Raw genomic sequence first — 19,776 nt, 5'->3', positions numbered from 1 at the left:
ATAATCTGTGCAAACAATTCACTGCTGTGTTTATAAATGCAAATTACAACATTACCAAGCAAAGACCTAAGCATATAAATGCAGGACCCAGAAAAGACACCACCCTTTGGGTCCAAGTGAAGTGAAATAGTATGTCATGTGATCAGTGGAAATTTTTAATTTCTTTTTAGAAATCATGAATGCCCTCCAGGCTACAGAGGAGAGGGACCAGCTTGAGATAAGTGCACAGTTCAAAAGACTGCACTGATTGAGTGTGCATAACTGGTATATGCTGCCATTCAGACACTTTATTCAAGGTTGGTTTTGCAATTTACAGCAAGACTATGCCAAACCATATTTGGTGTATATAACAGTATGTCTCTAGAGTAAAACTTTTGGGTGCAAAACTGACCTGCCTGCAGTCCAGACTTGTAAGCCACTGAAAACGATCAATTTACAAGATGTACACACAATAGTATTTTGCAAATATAAACAATTTAGAGTGTGATACATTCAACACACCAAGAACTTTGAGTCAGTCATGTTGACAACTGTGACATCACCTGATGTTTTAGTTACACTTTTTAACCATTTGGGAAATGAGGTTCAAAAATAGCTGAAATTGGAATTTATGCTGCTCAACAGTTCATGATTACTGTCATCAGATTGTCCTCTTCAACATGCTCCACCTTTTTTACCCTTTATATTCACTTGATTGTAATGTTTAATGTTTGAAAAAACTGTAACGTGAATATTTTTTAACACATTTTACCTCTTTTACAACTTTTTGGAGTGTGTTGCAGGCATCAAATACGTTTTTATTACAAATTTTTCCTTTGTACATTTAAATGTTAAACAAAACTTTGAGATAATTAATAAATCATACTTTTCTGGGAAAGGCATTGTATTTCACAAAGCAGGATTTGTCCAACAGAATGCCCCGCCGTTCTTTTTATAATGGACCGGACTGAATTAAGTTAACCGGCTAACTTGGAAAATCTTGGCTTGCAAACTACCCTGGGTTTTACAGGAGAGAACACTTTACAAGGTCGATAAGATCAAAAACGAATCAAAACGAAGCTGTTGTACGAGCACGATTCGTGATTGGTCGACCCCGTTCTCTTGACCCACCCTCTGCACTAATCGCCTCACGCTCGGAGACGTCCGGAGGACACGCTTTTACTTGGACATGACAAAAACTCCCTGACTTGTCCATATTCTGCTGCTGTCTCCTTTTCAAATGGGAACAGGTAAGTATTTCTTGTCATTCTGCAATAGGCTTTTTTAATTTCTGGCTGTGTAGTGCGTAGTTAGCCACACTAGCTGCTAATCTGTTTATAATAAAGCGTTCTGTTTCCATGGCAATGATGAATACGCAGTCGCGCGCGGAGGACTGCGCTCAGGTTGAGTCTTTCGGCTTTGAAAAGCTTTCTGTTCGAGATCCACTTCAACAATGAATAGAGTTAATTTCCCTGTATAAAATACATACAAGTTCCTTAAGCTATGTTGTCTTGTGCCTTTTTATCAACAATCTCAATTTTACCTTCCACGCGCTACTTTTCCTGTATCTTGGAAGTCATTCAGTTCCTTTAACTTAAAAATGTATTATAATAATTCAAAAATCAGGAATAGTAGCTGTATTTTTAGGTTTATTTGCAGATAGCAGCTTAGATATGTAAAAGAGCAGAATGTATTGTAATTTCATTGTCGAATACAAATGTGTGATTCACCATCACCGAGCTACTGGCCTGAGGACAGTAAAGACATTCTAACCTTTCCTTTCAAATATTAAGGACAATTTTACCTTAATAAAGTGAACAGGAGCATCCAAAATATTGTGGCTTAAGCTCTTTAGTTATGTAGGCCAGATAACAATGTTTTATGTTACATGTTGCTGTAAAGATGCTCAAAGATGTTCAAAGAATGGCAGATTTAATATTAGAGGATGTTTACTTCATAGAAAATAAACAAGTCACAAATATAAAACAATTTTTTCTTTCATTGAGTTGACATGTTTTCCTGTGGAAAAGCTTTATCAGTCTTTTCTCAGTGACAAGATGCATTAACATAATGTAAATACTATTTAATTAAAAATGATGGAATGAAAAATGTGTCCAAATTTGTGTCCTACCCTATGACGTTTGAAATTTGATTGTTTTGCTTTGTTTTTCATTCAAAAAGTCGATAAATGTATCAGCTTCGTCCCCTTTGTTAATGATTTGTGACTCATCACTGAATATCACTTAAGTCCAATAATATGTGATTGCTTCTCTAACTCGTTATTTACTTTATTTTCTTCTGTTCAGTAATTAGTTCTGGTTACAGTTTGGTTTTTAGATTTAAATCCTATTTCATTCAGCTCATTTTTTGTCACAAACATTAACATTTAAATTTGTTTTGTTGTACACATACTTTTTTCAAAGCATATTGCTCCGAGATGTCCATCTTAATATAGTGACATCTACCTTGGTGTACAAATATGGTTTTCTGTTATCTTGGCTTTTTGTGTACTTGTACCAAATTTTAGACCCAGCTGATTTTGAACATGCAACACCGTTTGCCACATTCAGTTTTGGGTTTCCTGCTTGAAGTGTATATATTCTTTGTTTTAAAGCTGTCTTGTCGTGGGTGTATTTTCTTTCATTAAGTCCAAAACTTGTTAGTCTTTAAGCACTCCATTTTAACTTATGTGTGGATTAGTCTTAGAAATGCAAATTGTTAGGCGATTCTACATTTTTTTCTCAACATTAAGTAATTCCATGTTTTATTTTCCTCTACTATATCAGGAAAATTCACACCCTTAATTCAAGTTATATAATTTAATTTGTTTTATGAATGTATTGGACACCAGAAATTTCAGCTTTTAAACAAAACTGCTTTTTGTTCATATCTCTGAGTTGTTTATTTGCTGATTCCTTTAAGCGTGGTAAAGGCCCTATTTGCAAATGTTGTATATTTGAAATGACTTTTACTTGTACATATTTGTAAATGTAATTCATATGACCTCTTTTATGGAATCATAAAAGTTTATACTTGCTGAATAATTTCTCACAGTTATTCATTTAATTTAGCATTTGTTTACAAGTATAAATGTAAGTACAGATGACTAACTTATTTGCAATGTTTTTTTTTTGTTTGTTTGTTTTTTTTTTAATGCTGCTTCCATTCCAATGACTGATCAAATCCTAGACCCTCTGTATTTGTTCCCACACAGATTTAGAAAGCTCAAAAAAATCTCTGAACACTTCTCTAATTACCTTGGACAAATATGAGGGATTATCTCCCCTCTCTTATTCTTACTTGCCTACTGTTCCTCACTGTATCGTTGGCACATATCAAGTGTTTGACTTATGTGTTTCTAATTGGTCACTTGATCTTGAGGATTTGGTGCGTTGACATGTGATGGTTTCCGTATTGAGTTATCCCTTCTCAGAGGCAATGAATTTGTTACTTTTTTCAGCCATTACATGTCAGTACTAAGAGAGAGGAGATACTCATCAGTGAGAATGACAGCACCTCAGTGGAAAGCAGACATTTAATGTAGGCAGAGTCATTTTCCGACTCAATTTGAGGAGGTTGCCAAGGCCTTTGTCAACAATGCCAGCCTTCTCCTGAAATGTTCTGAGTATAGAGCAGAGATCACTAACTCTGCTCCAGCTTCTTAAGATCTACCTGGTCCATCTAATTATTGCCCTTAAAAGTCATTGAGTTGATTCTTCACGGTGTTTAGATGTGGATTAGAGGTACAGAAGGGTGAAGTACTGTGTAAAAACTGGAGACCATTTTCTTTTTCATACAATGTAGACAGGTCTTTAGTAAATTATTACATGTTTAAATGTACAAACAGGCTCTTCCAGTACTGAAAGCAACAAGACTGTTCAGTTGTAACATTAGCCGCCTGTTAGGTCAGTAGGCCGTTTCAGTTTATTCAAGAGTCAAGAGTTCATGGTCAGGATTATCCAGATCAGTGGATCAAAATACAGTTACCCAGCACCCAAGCCTCCCACAGCTCTCAGGGATGTCCCGGCACACTCACCTGGCCAACAGAGGTCAATATAGCTGTCCATCAGTAATGAGGCATTAACGACTCTGCCTGTGTATATGTTTCCCATTATTCATGATTACTCTTGTATAATGATATGGATTGTATTGTTGTTGACAGATAGCCTAGTTTTCCTGTGGAGAAAAAAAAAAGAAATAGTAACATGATGCTAGTTTGTTCTTTGCATGCTACAGGCTAACATGATAAGATGGTTGATTAAGTTTCAGTGTGGGGACATGACATCAAATAGTTTGGCACATTCACAGTCAGGATGCTCTTGAAAACTACACTGAGAATATGTGTAAATCTGCAGATATGGTTTATGTGTGTTGTGCGACACTTTCTCTGTAGGGAAATCTGCCTCAAATGGGTGCATATTTGCTTAATAAGTGGCTGAAAATATTGTGTATTACTGTGTATGCACTGTTTTTTTTTAACTGTATAAAATATAAGCAGCTATATAGGAGCACTAAAGTATGAGTGACCTCACAATAATTAAAAAAAGTATTACTGTTTAATACTGGCTGAAAAATCTCAGTTGATTATTAGTTTATTTGTTGTGTTTCAAACAAATTATATATATAAACATTATCCATGTGCCACACAAGTTTTGTGTGTGAACATAATTTTATGTATTAGCTATTTACTACAATTTCCTTCAGGACCAATACAGTGTTAAATTCCTTATTTTATGTGCATAAACAATTTAATGTTTACATTGTATTATTGTTTGTGTTCACTCGTGTATTCATTAAATATTTTTTAACTCGTATGTGAAATAAAATGATCGACAGGACATGAACAGGACCCTCAAGTTGTATGATGCTCTGTGTGGTTGCAGAGTGCTCTGAAACCAAGCTGTGTGTATGCTTTGGTTTTTAAACAGACTTTAGACCCACAGTGTTGTAAAAAAGTTTTAGGGCACATTCATTTTTGAAGACTGTAAATCTCTGAAAATAAACAAAATATATGCCTAAATATTCATATACTATTCATATACAGTTTTCTTGGCACAGTGACAGGTTTTACAGATCATATAAGGTAAATTTGACATGGTCACTTCTAGGCTGACACCAGTGCTTTTTCTGATCTCTAAGAATGGGGCTTCCTGCAAAGAGTCCAGAGCCCCAGGACTCGTTTCAGTGTGAGCCCAAAGCAGGGGAGGAGGGAGAGGGCTGGGGCAGTGACAGCCATGCTGAAGCCTGCACTCCACCTCCTTTATCTACAGAGAACAGGAAGAAAAAGAAAAAGAAGAAGAGGTAAGCAGTTTACATCAGCAAATGTTGATCTTGAGCAGTAAAAACACAACAGATGATAAATAGCCACTGTATTTGTTGCAATGTATCTTAGTTTGTCTTGGCAACAAAAAATATAACAGTCATACGATTTGATGTTGTGAGCAATGCACAGGTCTGTCCCTTTGTCTGCTTCCTGTCTTCCAGATGATTGTGGATCAATCTCACCAACTGTAAATATGAGAGTGGTAAGTTTCCTATGCAATGGACTTATTGATTTATTTTTGTATTAAGTGGTGTATTTAAAAGAGTAATATACCATTACTCAGCTTAATTCTCATATCCTTCATTTGTATCATGCAGATATAGTTTTTTTCAGCAATTTATACATTACAAACCTATTACAGAAAAAGGTAGATTTGCTATGTCCTTTGTTCTTAGCATGTAATGGCTGTTGTTTAGAACTCACATTATATAGTCATGTGTTTTAAACATTTCTTCAGCACCTGCCCATGGCTTCATTTATAACTGAGTTTCATTGATGAGTTCCATTTTAACAAGTTTACTGTTCTATCATACATGACCAAACGTAGTCTATGATAACATCTGACCGATACCATAATTGGTATTATGTTTTTACCTGAGCTTTCTGATTTTTCTGTAAGTGCGCCGGGCTGCTCACAAATATGGTCTGAGAGAGGCAGGGGAAGGGGATGACTGGACCTTATTCTGGACAGATTGTTCTGTTTCATTGGACAGAGTCATGGATATGAAGCGGTATCAGGTATTTATTCATACCTCTTTATGTACACGCTAGTATCTATGCTTGTTGTCAGCTGTCCTATAATTGCACTGATGTTCATTTTTGCCATACAGAAAATCAACCATTTTCCAGGAATGAGCGAGATCTGCCGGAAGGATCTTCTTGCTAGAAACATGAACCGAATGTTGAAGCTTTTTCCCAAAGATTATAACATCTTTCCCCGAACCTGGTGCCTCCCTGCAGAGTTGAGTATTTATTCTTTACTGTTGCATTGGTAACACTGGAGGCTAATTATTTTTGTAAATTGTAAAATTGCAATTCTGTAGGATTTACTTGTTCATATGGAATTTTACAAGAGGAAATCAATATGTGCCAAAATATAGCCCTGTAGCTCTATGACCCTGTAAATCTTGAAATATTCTAATATTCAGATATTGGAGCTTTCTGGTCAAATTTAGCAGTAGTTGGTGTTGGACAAAATTAGGTGTCTGTGTGTAGTACTACGCAAACAATCTCAAAACAAAGTCTTCATTGGCTGGTTATATAAATAACATTAGTGTTGATGTTGCTCATGAGGCTAATCTGCACTAAGAATGGGAGGAGAAAGATATGATGAATTGTAATATGGAGTAATATGAACCAAATGTGCTCGATTAGGAATTTTTATCACTGATCAAATTTTTTAAATATTCTTTAGTTACAGTGATTTTCAAGCCTACATCAGAGCCAAAAAGCATAAGACATACATTTGCAAGCCAGACGCTGGCTGCCAAGGTCGTGGTATCTTTCTCACCAAATCCAGCAAGGACATTCAACCAGGGGAGCACATGATCTGCCAGGTGTATATAACCAGGGTAAGACACTGCTTACACAGCTATAACAGTAAACTGTTCTGTTCTGTCCAGTATGTGCACCATATACTGAACTGTATAACCATAGTTTTATGTTAAAATGTATTACTTTTCCATAGCCATTCATAATTGATGGATTCAAATTTGACCTGCGCATTTATGTGCTGGTGACTAGCTGCGATCCTTTTCGTATTTTCGTGTACAAAGAGGGACTGGCTCGTTTCTGCACTACCCAGTACATTGAACCCACCAGTAACAACATGGTGAGAGGCAGGACACAACTCTGTGACTTACAAAGTAGAAAAACTGTAGTTTAAACCTTTAGCATCATACTTGTCATTTAAAAGTGCAAAAACTGCTGATACCAAATTTGAGAAACAGAATACTCACCCATTAATATTGATCTCACTCTTTATCCTCACCCTTATTTTTGAAGGCTGAAGTTTGTATGCATCTGACCAACTATGCCATCAACAAGCACAGTGAAAATTTTGTTCGGGATGATGACACTGGCAGCAAAAGGTGATCTATACAAGTTAATTTGTACTGTAACACTAAATGGTAGTGGAAAAAACAATAATCTTAAAAATTCAAAGGACGGTAGTTTGTAGGACTGTATAAAGCATTAATAAATAGGAGTGTTAATGCTGCCTGTTCATTCAATATTATCTTTCATTTCAACTAAATAACATAGCTATTATTATAACTCTCCAAATGTCATAATAACTTGCTTTTTTTTTACAACATTGTTCTTGACAGGAAACTATCTACCTTCAACAAGCATCTAGAGACCATGAGCTGTGACACAGATAAAGTGTGGATGGACATTGAGGATGTGATCATAAAGACCCTAATCTCAGCTCACCCCATTCTTAAGCACAACTACCACACCTGTTTTCCTAACCATGCATCAGGCAGTGCCTGTTTTGAGATTCTAGGCTTTGATGTGCTGCTCGACCACCGTCTCAAACCCTGGCTCCTGGAGGTGGGCTCCATTTGGGAGTATTTAATTCTTTTTATCTAGTCATTATTAAGCACTGGATCACCTTTTATCAGGTCTATCCGACTTGAAGCATTCTCACAGTGTTTTATTTTTGTATTTGTGTTGCTTGTATTAATATAAAGGTCAACCATTCTCCAAGCTTCACAACAGACTCTCGTTTGGACCGTGAGGTGAAAGACGGCTTGCTGTATGACACCCTGGTGCTGATTAACCTTGGAGCTTGTGACCGCAAGAAGGTTATAGAAGAGGACAAGCGTAGGGTGAAAGAACGTCTACAGCAGAATCGCTCCAAAGAGGCTAGGTCCTGCACTGCTGCTTTGACAAACATTTTACATTTTATTGTAAACATACTGATATTGTATACTTTATGATTTCAAGCAAAATTTCAATAATTTCAAAAGCATTGGAAATGGAAATCCTTTTTATGGTACTGGCCAAATAAATTCTAAGTGAGTTTTGATGAAATTCATCATTTATATTAACAAAGCCTTTGCTAATCTTTTCTGTGATTAGGAGTGAGGAACTTCGCCAGTTCCAGGCAGCCAGTATGGAGCAGATGCAGAAATATGAAGCCAAACACATGGGAGGATTCCGACGTATCTATCCCAGAGACGGAGAAGAGAAATATGAGAAATACTTTAAACATAGCAGCTCTCTCTTTCAGGAGACAGCAGCCTCTAAAGCGAGGGAGGAATGTGCTAGGTACATACCTCTTTAAGCAATGTTGTGTCATCAATGTGTAAGCAACGTTTATTAAGCAGGTTCTTAAAGAGAAAAATGAATTACTTCTTTTTTTCTTTCAAAAATTGATGTATGATTAAAAATTGATATATGTTTCCGTATGGACATTTTCCATTGAATGTCACCAGGCACTCTGTAATAAAACTGATAAAGCCTATGCTCCTTATTATGGTATGTTCGAGGTAACACTACTGAATGCTTAACTGCAATAATGCAAATTCATATATACAAATATCCACAAAAATGTAGACCTTGTCAAATATGGTAATTAAGATATTTTGGCAGTTTAGACTACATGTGAGTTGTTGATGTTGATATATAAGAATGCTGAAGTGTAATGGACTTGGAGTGTCATTTCAATACACTAAGGTGGTGGTTTGTTTTTACATGTAGCATTGTTCATCTACTAAACAACCTTGAACTTTAGAGTCCAGTTCCATTCTGGGTGAAAATGTACACAGGACATAACATTAGGTTTGGAATACTGTTTTACAGGATAATTTTAAAAAATATCATTGATAAGGTTCAAAAAACAAATGCTCACAGAGAAAGTATGCTTACACATGGAATACCTTATATGAGCAATATGCTGAATTCAAAATAATGCATGTTTTTTCAGTCCCTATACTAAAATATGTGGATAAAGCATTACTCAAGTAACAGTTTTGGAAGCTGTCTTTGGTAAGACATTGGACTCTCAATATGGCGTTATTGTGTTTGTATCCAGGCAGCAGCTGCAGGAGTTGCGGGTGAAGCAGGAGCAGAAGGGAAATCAGAGGCGGGACCTACAAGGAGAATCTGCAGGTGAAAAAGCCAAAGCACACAAGCCACCAACTCAGTCTGCAAACTACAACAGAAAGACTGAACAAAAAAATGTAAGTCATCTTCTAGAATGCCTGTATCTGTTTGAATGTTTTTGAATCTCTTTGTAAATCTTAACCTCTAATTGATGTGTAGTGTGTAAATACATTTTTTTATTATTATTATTATTATTTTTTTTTAAACATAATCTCAATTATTAGCACAATGATAGTGTCTGTGCTTAGACTGCTGGGCCCCTCTGGAGCCCCTTTATGAATCAGGCATATAATGAGTGAAACAGAACAGTGTTTGTGTACTTACTGTATGTCTTAAAGTACATTAAGAAATTCTTTCAAAAATTGTAAGGGTGGGTCAGGATATGATAGAAAATTATACTGTAAAAATTCATTTTAATAAAACCCACATCTGGAATGCCTCTGTCCAGGGTGTGTCCTTGTCTCGTGCCCAAAGATTCCAGGTAGGCTCCCGACCAGCCATGGCCCAGAATCTGTGTCAGACAATGAATGAATGAATGATTAATTTATATTAACAAAAAATATTGTTAGTATATGTAATTGAAACACTTTTTGGTGTTCCCAAAAATTATTTGAAATAATTTCATAATATGGAATTTAAAAAATCTTAAAACACCTTTTGGTGTCTAGCTTACTATATACTTTACTATTTAACAAAACTATTAATAATTATAAAATTATATAATGAAATAACAATTCAAGAATTAAATCATTTTGGAAGTTTTGTTGTAGTTAACTTCAATCTACCACTAGAGGGAGCTACATAATTGTAGAATGAGTCCCACATAACCTGTGGAAAACTGATCCAGTGCATGCAATAAATTAATTTGTTACTTTATTTAAATATATCAAGCCTATGGCTCATTATTTTATACATTTCCATGTTTTGCCCTACTACATATTCTATGAATACCCTTTGTTGACCTCTTTAGCTGCTGACCATGCCCCCGCTACCTGCTCCAGAAGGAGACACTTCTCTGGCTGTGGATGTGTTTGAGGAAGAGGAAGTGGAGCGAATGAATGAACTCCTCCAGAGGGAGAACTTGCTGAGAAAACTGGGTGTTGTTGATCAGGTTTACAGACTTCTCCAGGGCTCCCAACCTCCATTGGAACCTGCCAGAGAATTACAAAAACAAGCCAATCTTCATTCACACAACAGACATGAGAAGCTGAACAAGGTAAGAGAGGGAAAGGGAGGCAGAGTTGTAAAAACTAGGTTATGTCAATTAGTTTTATTGTCCCAATTTGTCCTCATATATTGTTGTGTATTGTTGCAGTTGGATTGTCTGGCAGAGTTCTGGAGGCAGAAGCACCCGTGTGCTGTTATCCAGAGGCAGGTTCCTGTAGGAGCTAAGCCCTGTCTTCAATATGTTCATACTCGTGTCCTACAGCAGGACACACAGTGGGTCATGCAAGAGTGGAGGTCGGCTCGGCCTGGTCTCAGTGAACCCACCAGTCTGCAGCACTACCTACTGGAAATGACAACAGCCAAGCAGCCTGGTCTCATAGATCACAGAAGAGCCACCAGTGCCCATCGCATGCAGTGTACAAGTAAGCACACCCACCAGACACTTTCAGTAATGTATTTCAGTAAAATGTGCTGATGCTTACAAAGTAAGATTTTTCAGATAAACACATAAGTTGAGCCCAAAGTCAAAATGGTCCAATAATCTCTCTGTCCAGAAAACAAGAAAAAAGAAAACTAGGCAAGCCTAGTTTTGCTGAACCACCATTAGCCATATAGCCATTTTCACAGAGGTGTTTCTGGCATTTCAAAAACAGGAAAGCCCAAAATACATACCCTTGTCATTGGAAGGTCTGGAGAAGCTTTGGTGCTTCATATCAATGTCTTTGTTTACAAGTGTCTTTTATGATGTGATTGTGTTGTACAGAACATGTGGAGAGCAGGACTAATAAACGCAGAAATGAAAAAAAGGAGCACAAAGTTTTGTTTATAATATATAACACCAGCATCAGTGTTTTCCTTGTTTATTTTATTTTATTTTAAAATAAATACAAGATGATCTACCACCAAAGAACAAAAAAAGACCAAGAACAATTACGTATTTATTCAATGTAACAGGTTAGAGTAAAACACATGAAGTTTAATGTGGCTGTGTGCAGATATATGGAGTTTTATAAACACACTAACACCATAAAAATTTCCCCACCACTTCCCTTTACGAAAATTCATGCAAAGACACATATTCACATGAAATAAGACAAATTCAGCAGTGCTCTTCTCTCTGTGATATAATAAGTGTGTAAATGTTACAGAGTTCCGAGTGGTCCTGCTGAGCTTCTGAACAGCAGAGTAACGTAACTAACGCAGAGCCAAACAGTCCGTTTCCTGTTTTATTTCCTATTATTTATGTATATGTAGGATGATCAGACGTCCTCTTTTACCCGGGCATGTCTTCATTTTTAGACTTAAAAAATGTCCGGAATTTCACAAACGTCCGGTATTTTGTTTTTCTAGAGTTTACATAGAACTTCGAGACGCGTTTCATTCACAAACTAGTCCCGCCCTCCCCTACTCCGTTTGGTTCGCTTGAGTGAGAAGGGGGCGTGGTAAAGTAGCCTAAAATCTTCGGATTGGACGGTCTGACTATAGAGCGACCGTTATTGGTTGATAACCTTCTCTGTAAACATTTAATTGGTCGGTCTGCATGTCAGTAGTCCTTGTTTACGTCAGGCAAAGCTCATGTACCCCCCCCCTCCAAATTCTGAGCTCTTTGAGTTACTGAACCTCGACACGCCCAGGAAAGAAGTAACGGTTCACGCTTAAGAACTTACTCTACTTTGGTTCCAGCTGGGAACTAATTTTTCTGGTTCGCGAACCAGTTTGTCAGTGGAAACTCAACGGATGCTTCCAAATTTAGTTCATGAACTGGAACTGTTCCCTCGTTGCTGGAAAAGCGACATATGAAATATGGCTGAACTAACAACAGACGGTGTAGTAGCGCCACCTTGTGAAAGATGACCGAACAAACAGCAGAAGGTGAAATAAGGTTCCGGCCCGCGCATTCGCGTTTCAACATTCAGTCAGTCTGTCAGAAAAAGACAATACCTTTTCTAGGCAAAAACAAAAATACCCAAAAAAACAACAAATGGGTCCAGTTAGACAAGGTCTAAGGGGCATTTTTATTGGACACTTCACAACCTGTTGTTAATTTTGCTCAGCTTAATGACAATGACATGGTTTTGCTAGCATATTAGATGATTAGATTTCTCTCTCTCTCTCTCTCTCTCGGTCTACCTAACTTTCTTAGTTACTAGCCCTCAAGTAAAGCAGAGCTCTTCTTTTGCTGACTCAAGGACTCGGACTGCTGTGCCTCAGCTGATCTCCAGACGACTGCACTGTGCGCCGATATGTTCTGACCCTAAAGCTCTGCAAAATCTGTTCGTCATCTCCAGTGCGGCCCCTCTGGTCTCCCGGCCAGTGCTCTCTTACACCCTCCGCAAAGCCCCCCATAAAGACCCTCCGCAGAGCCATTAATATGGTATGAGTTACTGCTCTACATAACAGTGCTCGAAAAAACAATCTCAGGAGTCACCTACATTCAGCGTTCACAATCAGAAATAAGCTCTAGCTTTATTCTTGAGAAAAACTGGTGATGGTATTTTAATTAGAAAGTATTCTTTGTCTGTGATTGCAACACACACACACACACACACACATATACATGAATTAATGGGAATAATTCTTAATCATTTCTTTGGATAATACAATACACAACTGATTAATGAATTTCTTCATTGAGTTTTCTGAGCCCCCTGGGTCTACTTAGTATTTAAATAAATCTTATAAGTCCTTTGTTGTTTGCAGTATTGTTTGGTGTAAAAAATGGGATCAATGTATACCAGTTCTCATGTTTATGCACAGCTTATTCAGAGATATGAAAGGACATGTTGAGAGAAAATAATATCTAAACAAGAATATTATATGGATTTAATGTTTTTTTTTTAATTCAGAATTCTTCTTGTAATACATTAGCAGAAATATTTAAATAATGTTAAAAACAAACTTAATTGACTGTGAAAAAACATGTGTTTTTTTTTATTCTACTTATGTTGATTGTGCCTTATTTAACCCTTTCAAGCATTAAAATAAAACTATGAATGCATACACTAATCCATTCTTCCACTCCAACACTGACAGGTGAGGTAAGTAACACTGATTTTCTTGATTTAGTGTTGCAGCTGTTGATGGGTGGATATAATTTACAGCATGTGAGCAATAAGCAGGAAAATATAAACTAAAATCTAAGCAACTTTGATCAATAGTTTATGTCATGTTTTCAGAGCCTCTCCAAAACAGCAGGTCTTTTGGTGTATTCCCAGTATGCACTGAATAGATCCAGAAAATGAAGAAGGACATCTGGGAACCAGTGACAGGTTCATGGGTACCCAAAGCTCATAGATAGACAAGGCCTGTCTGGTTTGATCCCACAGAAGAACTGATTTAGCACAAACAGCAGAAAAAGTTCATGTTTTCTCTGAGAGAAATCTGTCAGAACACACAGTGCATCACAGCTTTCTGTGTATGGGGTTACAGAACGGTAGTCCATGCTGACTTCTGTACACTGCTGAAAGCGTCTATACAGGGCATATATCAGAACTATACCATGGAGCAAAGGAATAAGGTGTGTGTGGGTGTGTGTGTGTGTGTGTGTGTGTGTGTGTGTGTGTGTGTGTGTGTGTAGGCTTTTGTGAAGGAGTTGATGAAGGCAAGATGGCGAATGTAGTGTGATGCTCTGGGCAATGTTCTGAGAAAGATAATGTCCTGCATTCATGTGATGTTACCTTGAAATGTTTCACCTCATTAAACATTGCTGCAGATGAAATACACAACTACATATTCCCTAATAGCAGTGGTCCAATTCAGTAGGAAAATGCAAACTTCCATTCTACAAAAAATGTACAGGAGTGGTTTGAGGAGCATGACAAATTCTTTGAGGTGTTGATTTGGCTTTCACATTCTCCAGACCTCAGCGTGATAAAGCATCTGTGTCCTAAAAAAAAATAGTCCGAACCATGGAGCCCTCGTACTGCTCATCTCATGAATATACAACTTAGTTTTAGGCCACTACAGTGGAAGGCAAAAACAAACAAACAAACAAAGAAGGTCATTTGTTGGTATAATAAAATACACTATTTATTGTGAAACCGTAAGTGTAACATAAATAAAATAGAATAAAATAAACGCCAGCATTTTCACTGAGAGTTCTGCTCCGAATTTCTCAGAACTTAATGAATTGTAAACACCGTCAGTAAAGCTTAACTGATTATTGCTTTTTGTCAATGAAACGGGAATTATAATGAGAAAATAAGTAATCATCATCAGATCGTTCTTCATTTTGGTAGTAATTCTTTTATTCTGACATAGAGGCTTTTAACTCTATAAAGCCAAACATATCAAATATGATACATGACCTTTAGAGGTGATTCTTTTATCTAATGAAGAGAAATACCGAAACAAACTTCCATCCTTTTGGGGCAAGTGTTCTGAGTTCTCTACTGAACTGTGAATGAAGTGGAAACATTTCCGTGCATTTACCAAACCATTACAGAATTGTTGCTATCTTCATGAAAAACACAGGAGAAAATCTCAAGGCTACTTTGTATGATTTGAATGATGTTACTTGTAGTAAAACTAAGCATTTTTGTTTCATTTCATAGAGGTATTCTACCTCTCAAATGCTCATTCATTATAATAAATATTCAGAAAATTCAATCTGTTCTTTACAGCAGCAAAATATATTTAGATAATTTTACAAAGTATAATTTTATGAAACAAAAATTAATTTTTAGTTTTCCAAAAGCCTTTGTGTGCAAAATGTGTTGGCTCTGTTTTGTGAGACAGATTCAGAGGAAGAAGCTGATGATACAGGTGAGTGTGGGAGGTCTGTTGAATGACCTCATACATCAAGCCAAGGTTCAGACAGTAACAGAAACAACTGTAGATTCTCTAAATGTGGAGACATGATTGTGCAGATCAACAAAAAATAGCCTTTGTGGTTTTGGTGTTACTAGAGTGTACTAGTAGGTCAAGAGCCTCTGGAGCAATTTTATGTTTTCCTGAAAAGTTCTGAAGAACAGAGACTATCATTTAATATTGATTGTTTAATTAAATGTAATCAAAATTAAGAAAAAAATGTAAAACTGTTTTAACTGATGCAGTGAACTAAATGAAAGATCATACACACACACACATATATATTGGCATATACTTAAATATGGTGCATTCAGAAATTATTTGATCCAAAATGTATAAATGAACAGCATTTTGATTTTTAATTAAAGGGCCACATAATGTGTGATTTAAAAAAAACGCAGTTTTACTGTATTATCATTTCAGGTGTCAGGCTTTAAAGGGTTAAAAAGTGTTTTTCATACGGAGGTTAAAGCCTCGTTTCCTGTTTATTATCTTCTTAAAGCTTTTTTATCCCCTGACAGACCACGATCCAATTTGCCGTTGTGAGAACATAAAACATGTTTTTATATATAAAATGAACCCCCTGAGTGAAGATCAGGGCTGATGCAGGTTTGTTTACCACAAGGCGGCGCTGTTGCTCTGAAATCATTGAAAACATTGCTGACGCGAGAGGAAGCCAATTTACTGAATACATAAATATATATTAATATTTAAAACAACAAGGATTATCCACGTTTACTTCAGACTAATGAAAATAAAGGTGTTGTCATAAATTAATCTGAAACAAACACATTTTATTATGCTGAGAATGTTTAGCGAATGTATACTGTGGACTCAATAATGCAGACTCAAATACCACAACATCATGTGCAGTCAAATATTATTGGAACACATTTAGGCCTAGTGTCAAAAGCTGTTAAGGTGGTAATTTTTAATATTTAATCTTAGACTAATTACCAGTAGGTTTACATGTGAAACCTATATTAGGTTTGTAAGATCAGAAATGTTTAGACCATATTAGCTAGCATCGAGCCCCCAAAATGGCTACCAACATGGAAAATAGGAAACGTTTCAATAGAACGTTTTAATTGTTTTAATAGAGTTCATATAAACTTTATGTTAACTAATTTATAACGGTTTCAAATAAATTTCCAGGAGACATTTTGAGGATTTTAAGGATTTTGCCAGGCTATAGTCAACAGGATAACAAAATAACAACCGCCCACTCCCCCTCTCTCTCTCATGATCAGCACCATCCTCAACATCATCACAGTTGGGTGAGACTAGCTCGATAATTCTGGTCACTGAACATGACTCGGATATACAGTTCAGATCAAGGTTTTTGGATCAAGGATCAAGGTGGTGTTTACAATGTGTTGGACGTCAGTTTGAGCTACAGATATATATATGTAAACAGGGAAAATTTCCGCTGTTTGTTTATATGCGTTTTTTATCTTAAAGTAGAGGGGCTGCTTTAATATTGTGAGTATATTGAATTTCTGATGAAACTAACAAGGATAATTTAACATGGAGTTGACCCTGTTGGTCGCAGTGTGTGTGTATTGTTTTCACAGAGTCTGGGGGCAGTGCTGTGCTGTTTGAAGTCAGTGCAGATCTGCTGATTTAAACTCACACATACACACACTCTCAAACCCACACACGCACGTTGTGCACCACAGACTCCAAAGCAGAGACCACCGGAGATCCCTGCAGCAGGGAGCTTGTCCTTTTAGAGCAAGCTGCTGGAAGGTGGTCGATTTCACCAGCTGTATTTCTGCGGAAGACCCCAAGGTGAGAGCCATGCCCCTTAAAGGACATTCACATAGAAGGCGGACTTGCTTATTACCCCCAATTACATTTTATTACACATGAGAAGGCCTTAAAGTTGAAGATGAGTAAAACACTGTAGCTGCTTAAACGGGACAGATCATATTTTGGTTGATTTGTTAAAAATACTTTTTTTTTTCCTGAATTCAAAATATCGGGGAAAATTAAGCAGAAGATAAACTGTCTGATCAAAAGTTATGGTACATTTTGAACCTATTTCTTTTACTCTGAAATTTTGAGCTACTGTGATGCTTCTTGTATATATCTACTTTTGTGTACTTCATTTTAGTACCGTGTTATACTTATTTTTACCAATTGGTTGTATGTCTCCCACTCTGTAATTCATGTAAGTATTCATTAACTGTAAAAATATTTTAGTTAAAACAATACATGTAATTAAATCGTTAATTGCACTGGGTTTGTGAGAAAAAAGCGGTCTCTTCTAAAGTTAATCCACATTGAACAATTCATTTATATTTCTCCCATTTTGTTCAGCTCAGCAAGAACATTTCGGGAGGATTTTGTTTTTCCAGCATTTCTTATCAAATCTTATACAACACAGCTAAAATATGTTAAAGGAGGAAGCCAAGCCTCCATTCCTTGGTCTTTAGGCGTCATTTTAGTAGATTGTAGATCAGCTTATTACACCCAATTACATTTTATGACATAAGAATTAGGCGTTATAAACGGAGGTGGGTGTTTCCTCATAAAACGTCTTTCGCGCCTTTCAGTTTAGCTTAGCTGCAAAGTTGAATACTTGGAGCAACGGAACACATTTTCAGCTTAATTCCTCATTCAGTCTTCATGTTTATATTTGTTCTGTTCTTGATTCTGTAGGATTGGGATGTAGTTCATCACACGTTATGCCGTGAAGTTTTGGCGTTTTTGGAGAGAAGAAATATAACAAAACAAGCATTATCTCAAGTTATTTAAGCTTCCAAAGAGGTGTTTCAGGGAGTTTTTTTTTAAACTTTTCGCTCTTATTCTGCAATAATTATCTGGAAAATACCAAATATTTTTTAATTTAGTTTATATATATATATATATATACAAAAGAATAGGCTAAAGGTGTCCATAGAAATGTGTCCACCCCGACCAGTTATAATCTTTCTTTCCACACTCACTCTCCAGTCTCTCAGCTCCACTCTTCATCCACTGTCCATAAAGAAAAACCAGGTATGATTTGGATGATTAATAATACCCAGCACTCGTGACTGATGTGGATGTGGTTGAGTGTATGTTGTGCTGATTCAAGAGGATCAGACAAGGCATATGCTGTTGAAGTTTTAAATCTCTTAGTGTCACTGCTATTCAACAGAATGGTTTAAACAAATGTAAGTAGCCTTTATATTATATGTATATTCTCAATGAAATCCACCAGGCCTTTTTTAATATACACTTACGATCTGTTCGCTAAATTTCATCTTCATTGTGAATCCTTGATTCTGATTTGAGAACTGTGCTTCATTTGTGATGGAAATACTTTTATTTTCAAATTGATAAAAAATTAAAACATTCCTGAGACAGTGTGATTCCCTGCTTTCCCATTTTCTTTGTTTTGTACAGATTAAAGTAAAACAACACTTAAAGAATACGTTTAAGATTGTAACCACAAAACGATTTGTATTAAATTCAGATGTTTCCTCACCTTTTGCTAGTTCTTAGGTCTCTTTGCGTGCTCTCTCTCTCTATTCATGGTTCAAACCGTGATTAACATTTACAGACAAGTTAAACTTCAGCCACTTACAAACAAGAGTGTTTTTTCCCCCTCAAACATAATGTTCCACCATAAAAGACTTGGAGCTTCTGAACTTAAACATACCAGAGAGAACTGCAGTTCCCCACAATCTTAGATGTATCCTTCAATATCTTGTATTACTGCAATGCTTTTCAGGAACATTTTAACTTTCTTCGAAACAATAGAATTGCTTTGTCATACTACGGCACCAACACAAAGCAACAGCTTAGCTGTTTATGAGAGCAGCTCAATTTGACCAAGTGAAACATCAGAAAACTTTTCTTTCTAATTTTGTCAGTTAAATAAAACAGATTTGTGTGTTTATCGCATTCACAACATGGCCCAGTTTTTCTGGGGTTTGTACTAACTGAGTAATATAGTTTTTAATAGTCATACTAATTTTAAAACGTCACAGATTAATTAATTAATTCATTCATTGTCTGAAACTGCTTATCAAGTTCAGGGTCGCTGTGTCACAGATTTGATTTTTTCTTTATGTGTTTGATCTTATACTGTATTAAACATTTTATTTTTATTCATTTTATTAATGAAAATTAATAAATAGATCTTGAACATATATACAGCATGTTGTGATAACAATTAAGCACATTTATAAGTAGGGCAGCACGGTGGGATTCCAGGTAGGCTCTGGACCCCCGCGACCCTGAATTGGATAAGCGGTTACAGATAATGAATGAATGAACATTTCGAAACAAGTCAAGAACGGTTTGAAACATTTTGATACACTTTCTTTCATCCACATAAATGTCACTTAGGGCCCACAAATTTTCAATTTTGCTTAATCACTCCAGAAACTGCACCT

At 36.4% G+C, this 19,776-nt stretch overlaps 1 protein-coding gene across 2 annotated transcripts; it reads left to right on the top strand.

Annotated features, from left to right (window-relative positions):
- Nucleotides 1-5,381: 5,381 nt before the first annotated feature.
- Nucleotides 5,382-13,444, top strand: ttll6 (tubulin tyrosine ligase-like family, member 6). 2 transcript variants are annotated; one of them, XM_066666367.1, is made up of 13 exons: nucleotides 5,382-5,504; nucleotides 5,922-6,040; nucleotides 6,133-6,263; nucleotides 6,717-6,873; nucleotides 6,990-7,133; nucleotides 7,307-7,392; nucleotides 7,630-7,855; nucleotides 7,996-8,174; nucleotides 8,387-8,575; nucleotides 9,342-9,489; nucleotides 10,383-10,628; nucleotides 10,728-11,001; nucleotides 12,723-13,444. In XM_066666367.1, the coding sequence occupies exons 2-13, from the start codon at nucleotides 6,020-6,022 to the stop codon at nucleotides 12,947-12,949; spliced, it is 2,028 nt and encodes a 675-aa protein (XP_066522464.1). In that variant the 5' UTR covers nucleotides 5,382-5,504; nucleotides 5,922-6,019; the 3' UTR covers nucleotides 12,950-13,444. The 2 variants fall into 2 exon arrangements, with proteins under 2 accessions (XP_066522464.1, XP_066522465.1); XM_066666368.1 differs by lacking the exon at nucleotides 6,990-7,133.
- The last annotated feature ends 6,332 nt before the right edge of the window (nucleotides 13,445-19,776 follow it).

The sequence above is a fragment of the Hoplias malabaricus genome, chromosome 3 (genome assembly GCF_029633855.1).
Source record: "Hoplias malabaricus isolate fHopMal1 chromosome 3, fHopMal1.hap1, whole genome shotgun sequence".
NCBI lineage: Eukaryota > Metazoa > Chordata > Actinopteri > Characiformes > Erythrinidae > Hoplias > Hoplias malabaricus.
Note: the sequence above shows the minus strand (reverse complement) of the source record. Positions and strands in the feature narration are given on the sequence as shown.

Bases quoted from the DNA above. Each gene is read 5' to 3' on its own strand.
- ttll6 (XM_066666367.1), top strand. From the start codon at position 6,020: ATGGATATGAAGCGGTATCAG. The intron at 7,134-7,306 runs GTGAGAGGCAGG...TTATTTTTGAAG, and splicing joins AACCCACCAGTAACAACATG to GCTGAAGTTTGTATGCATCT. The intron at 9,490-10,382 runs GTAAGTCATCTT...TGACCTCTTTAG, and splicing joins GAAAGACTGAACAAAAAAAT to CTGCTGACCATGCCCCCGCT.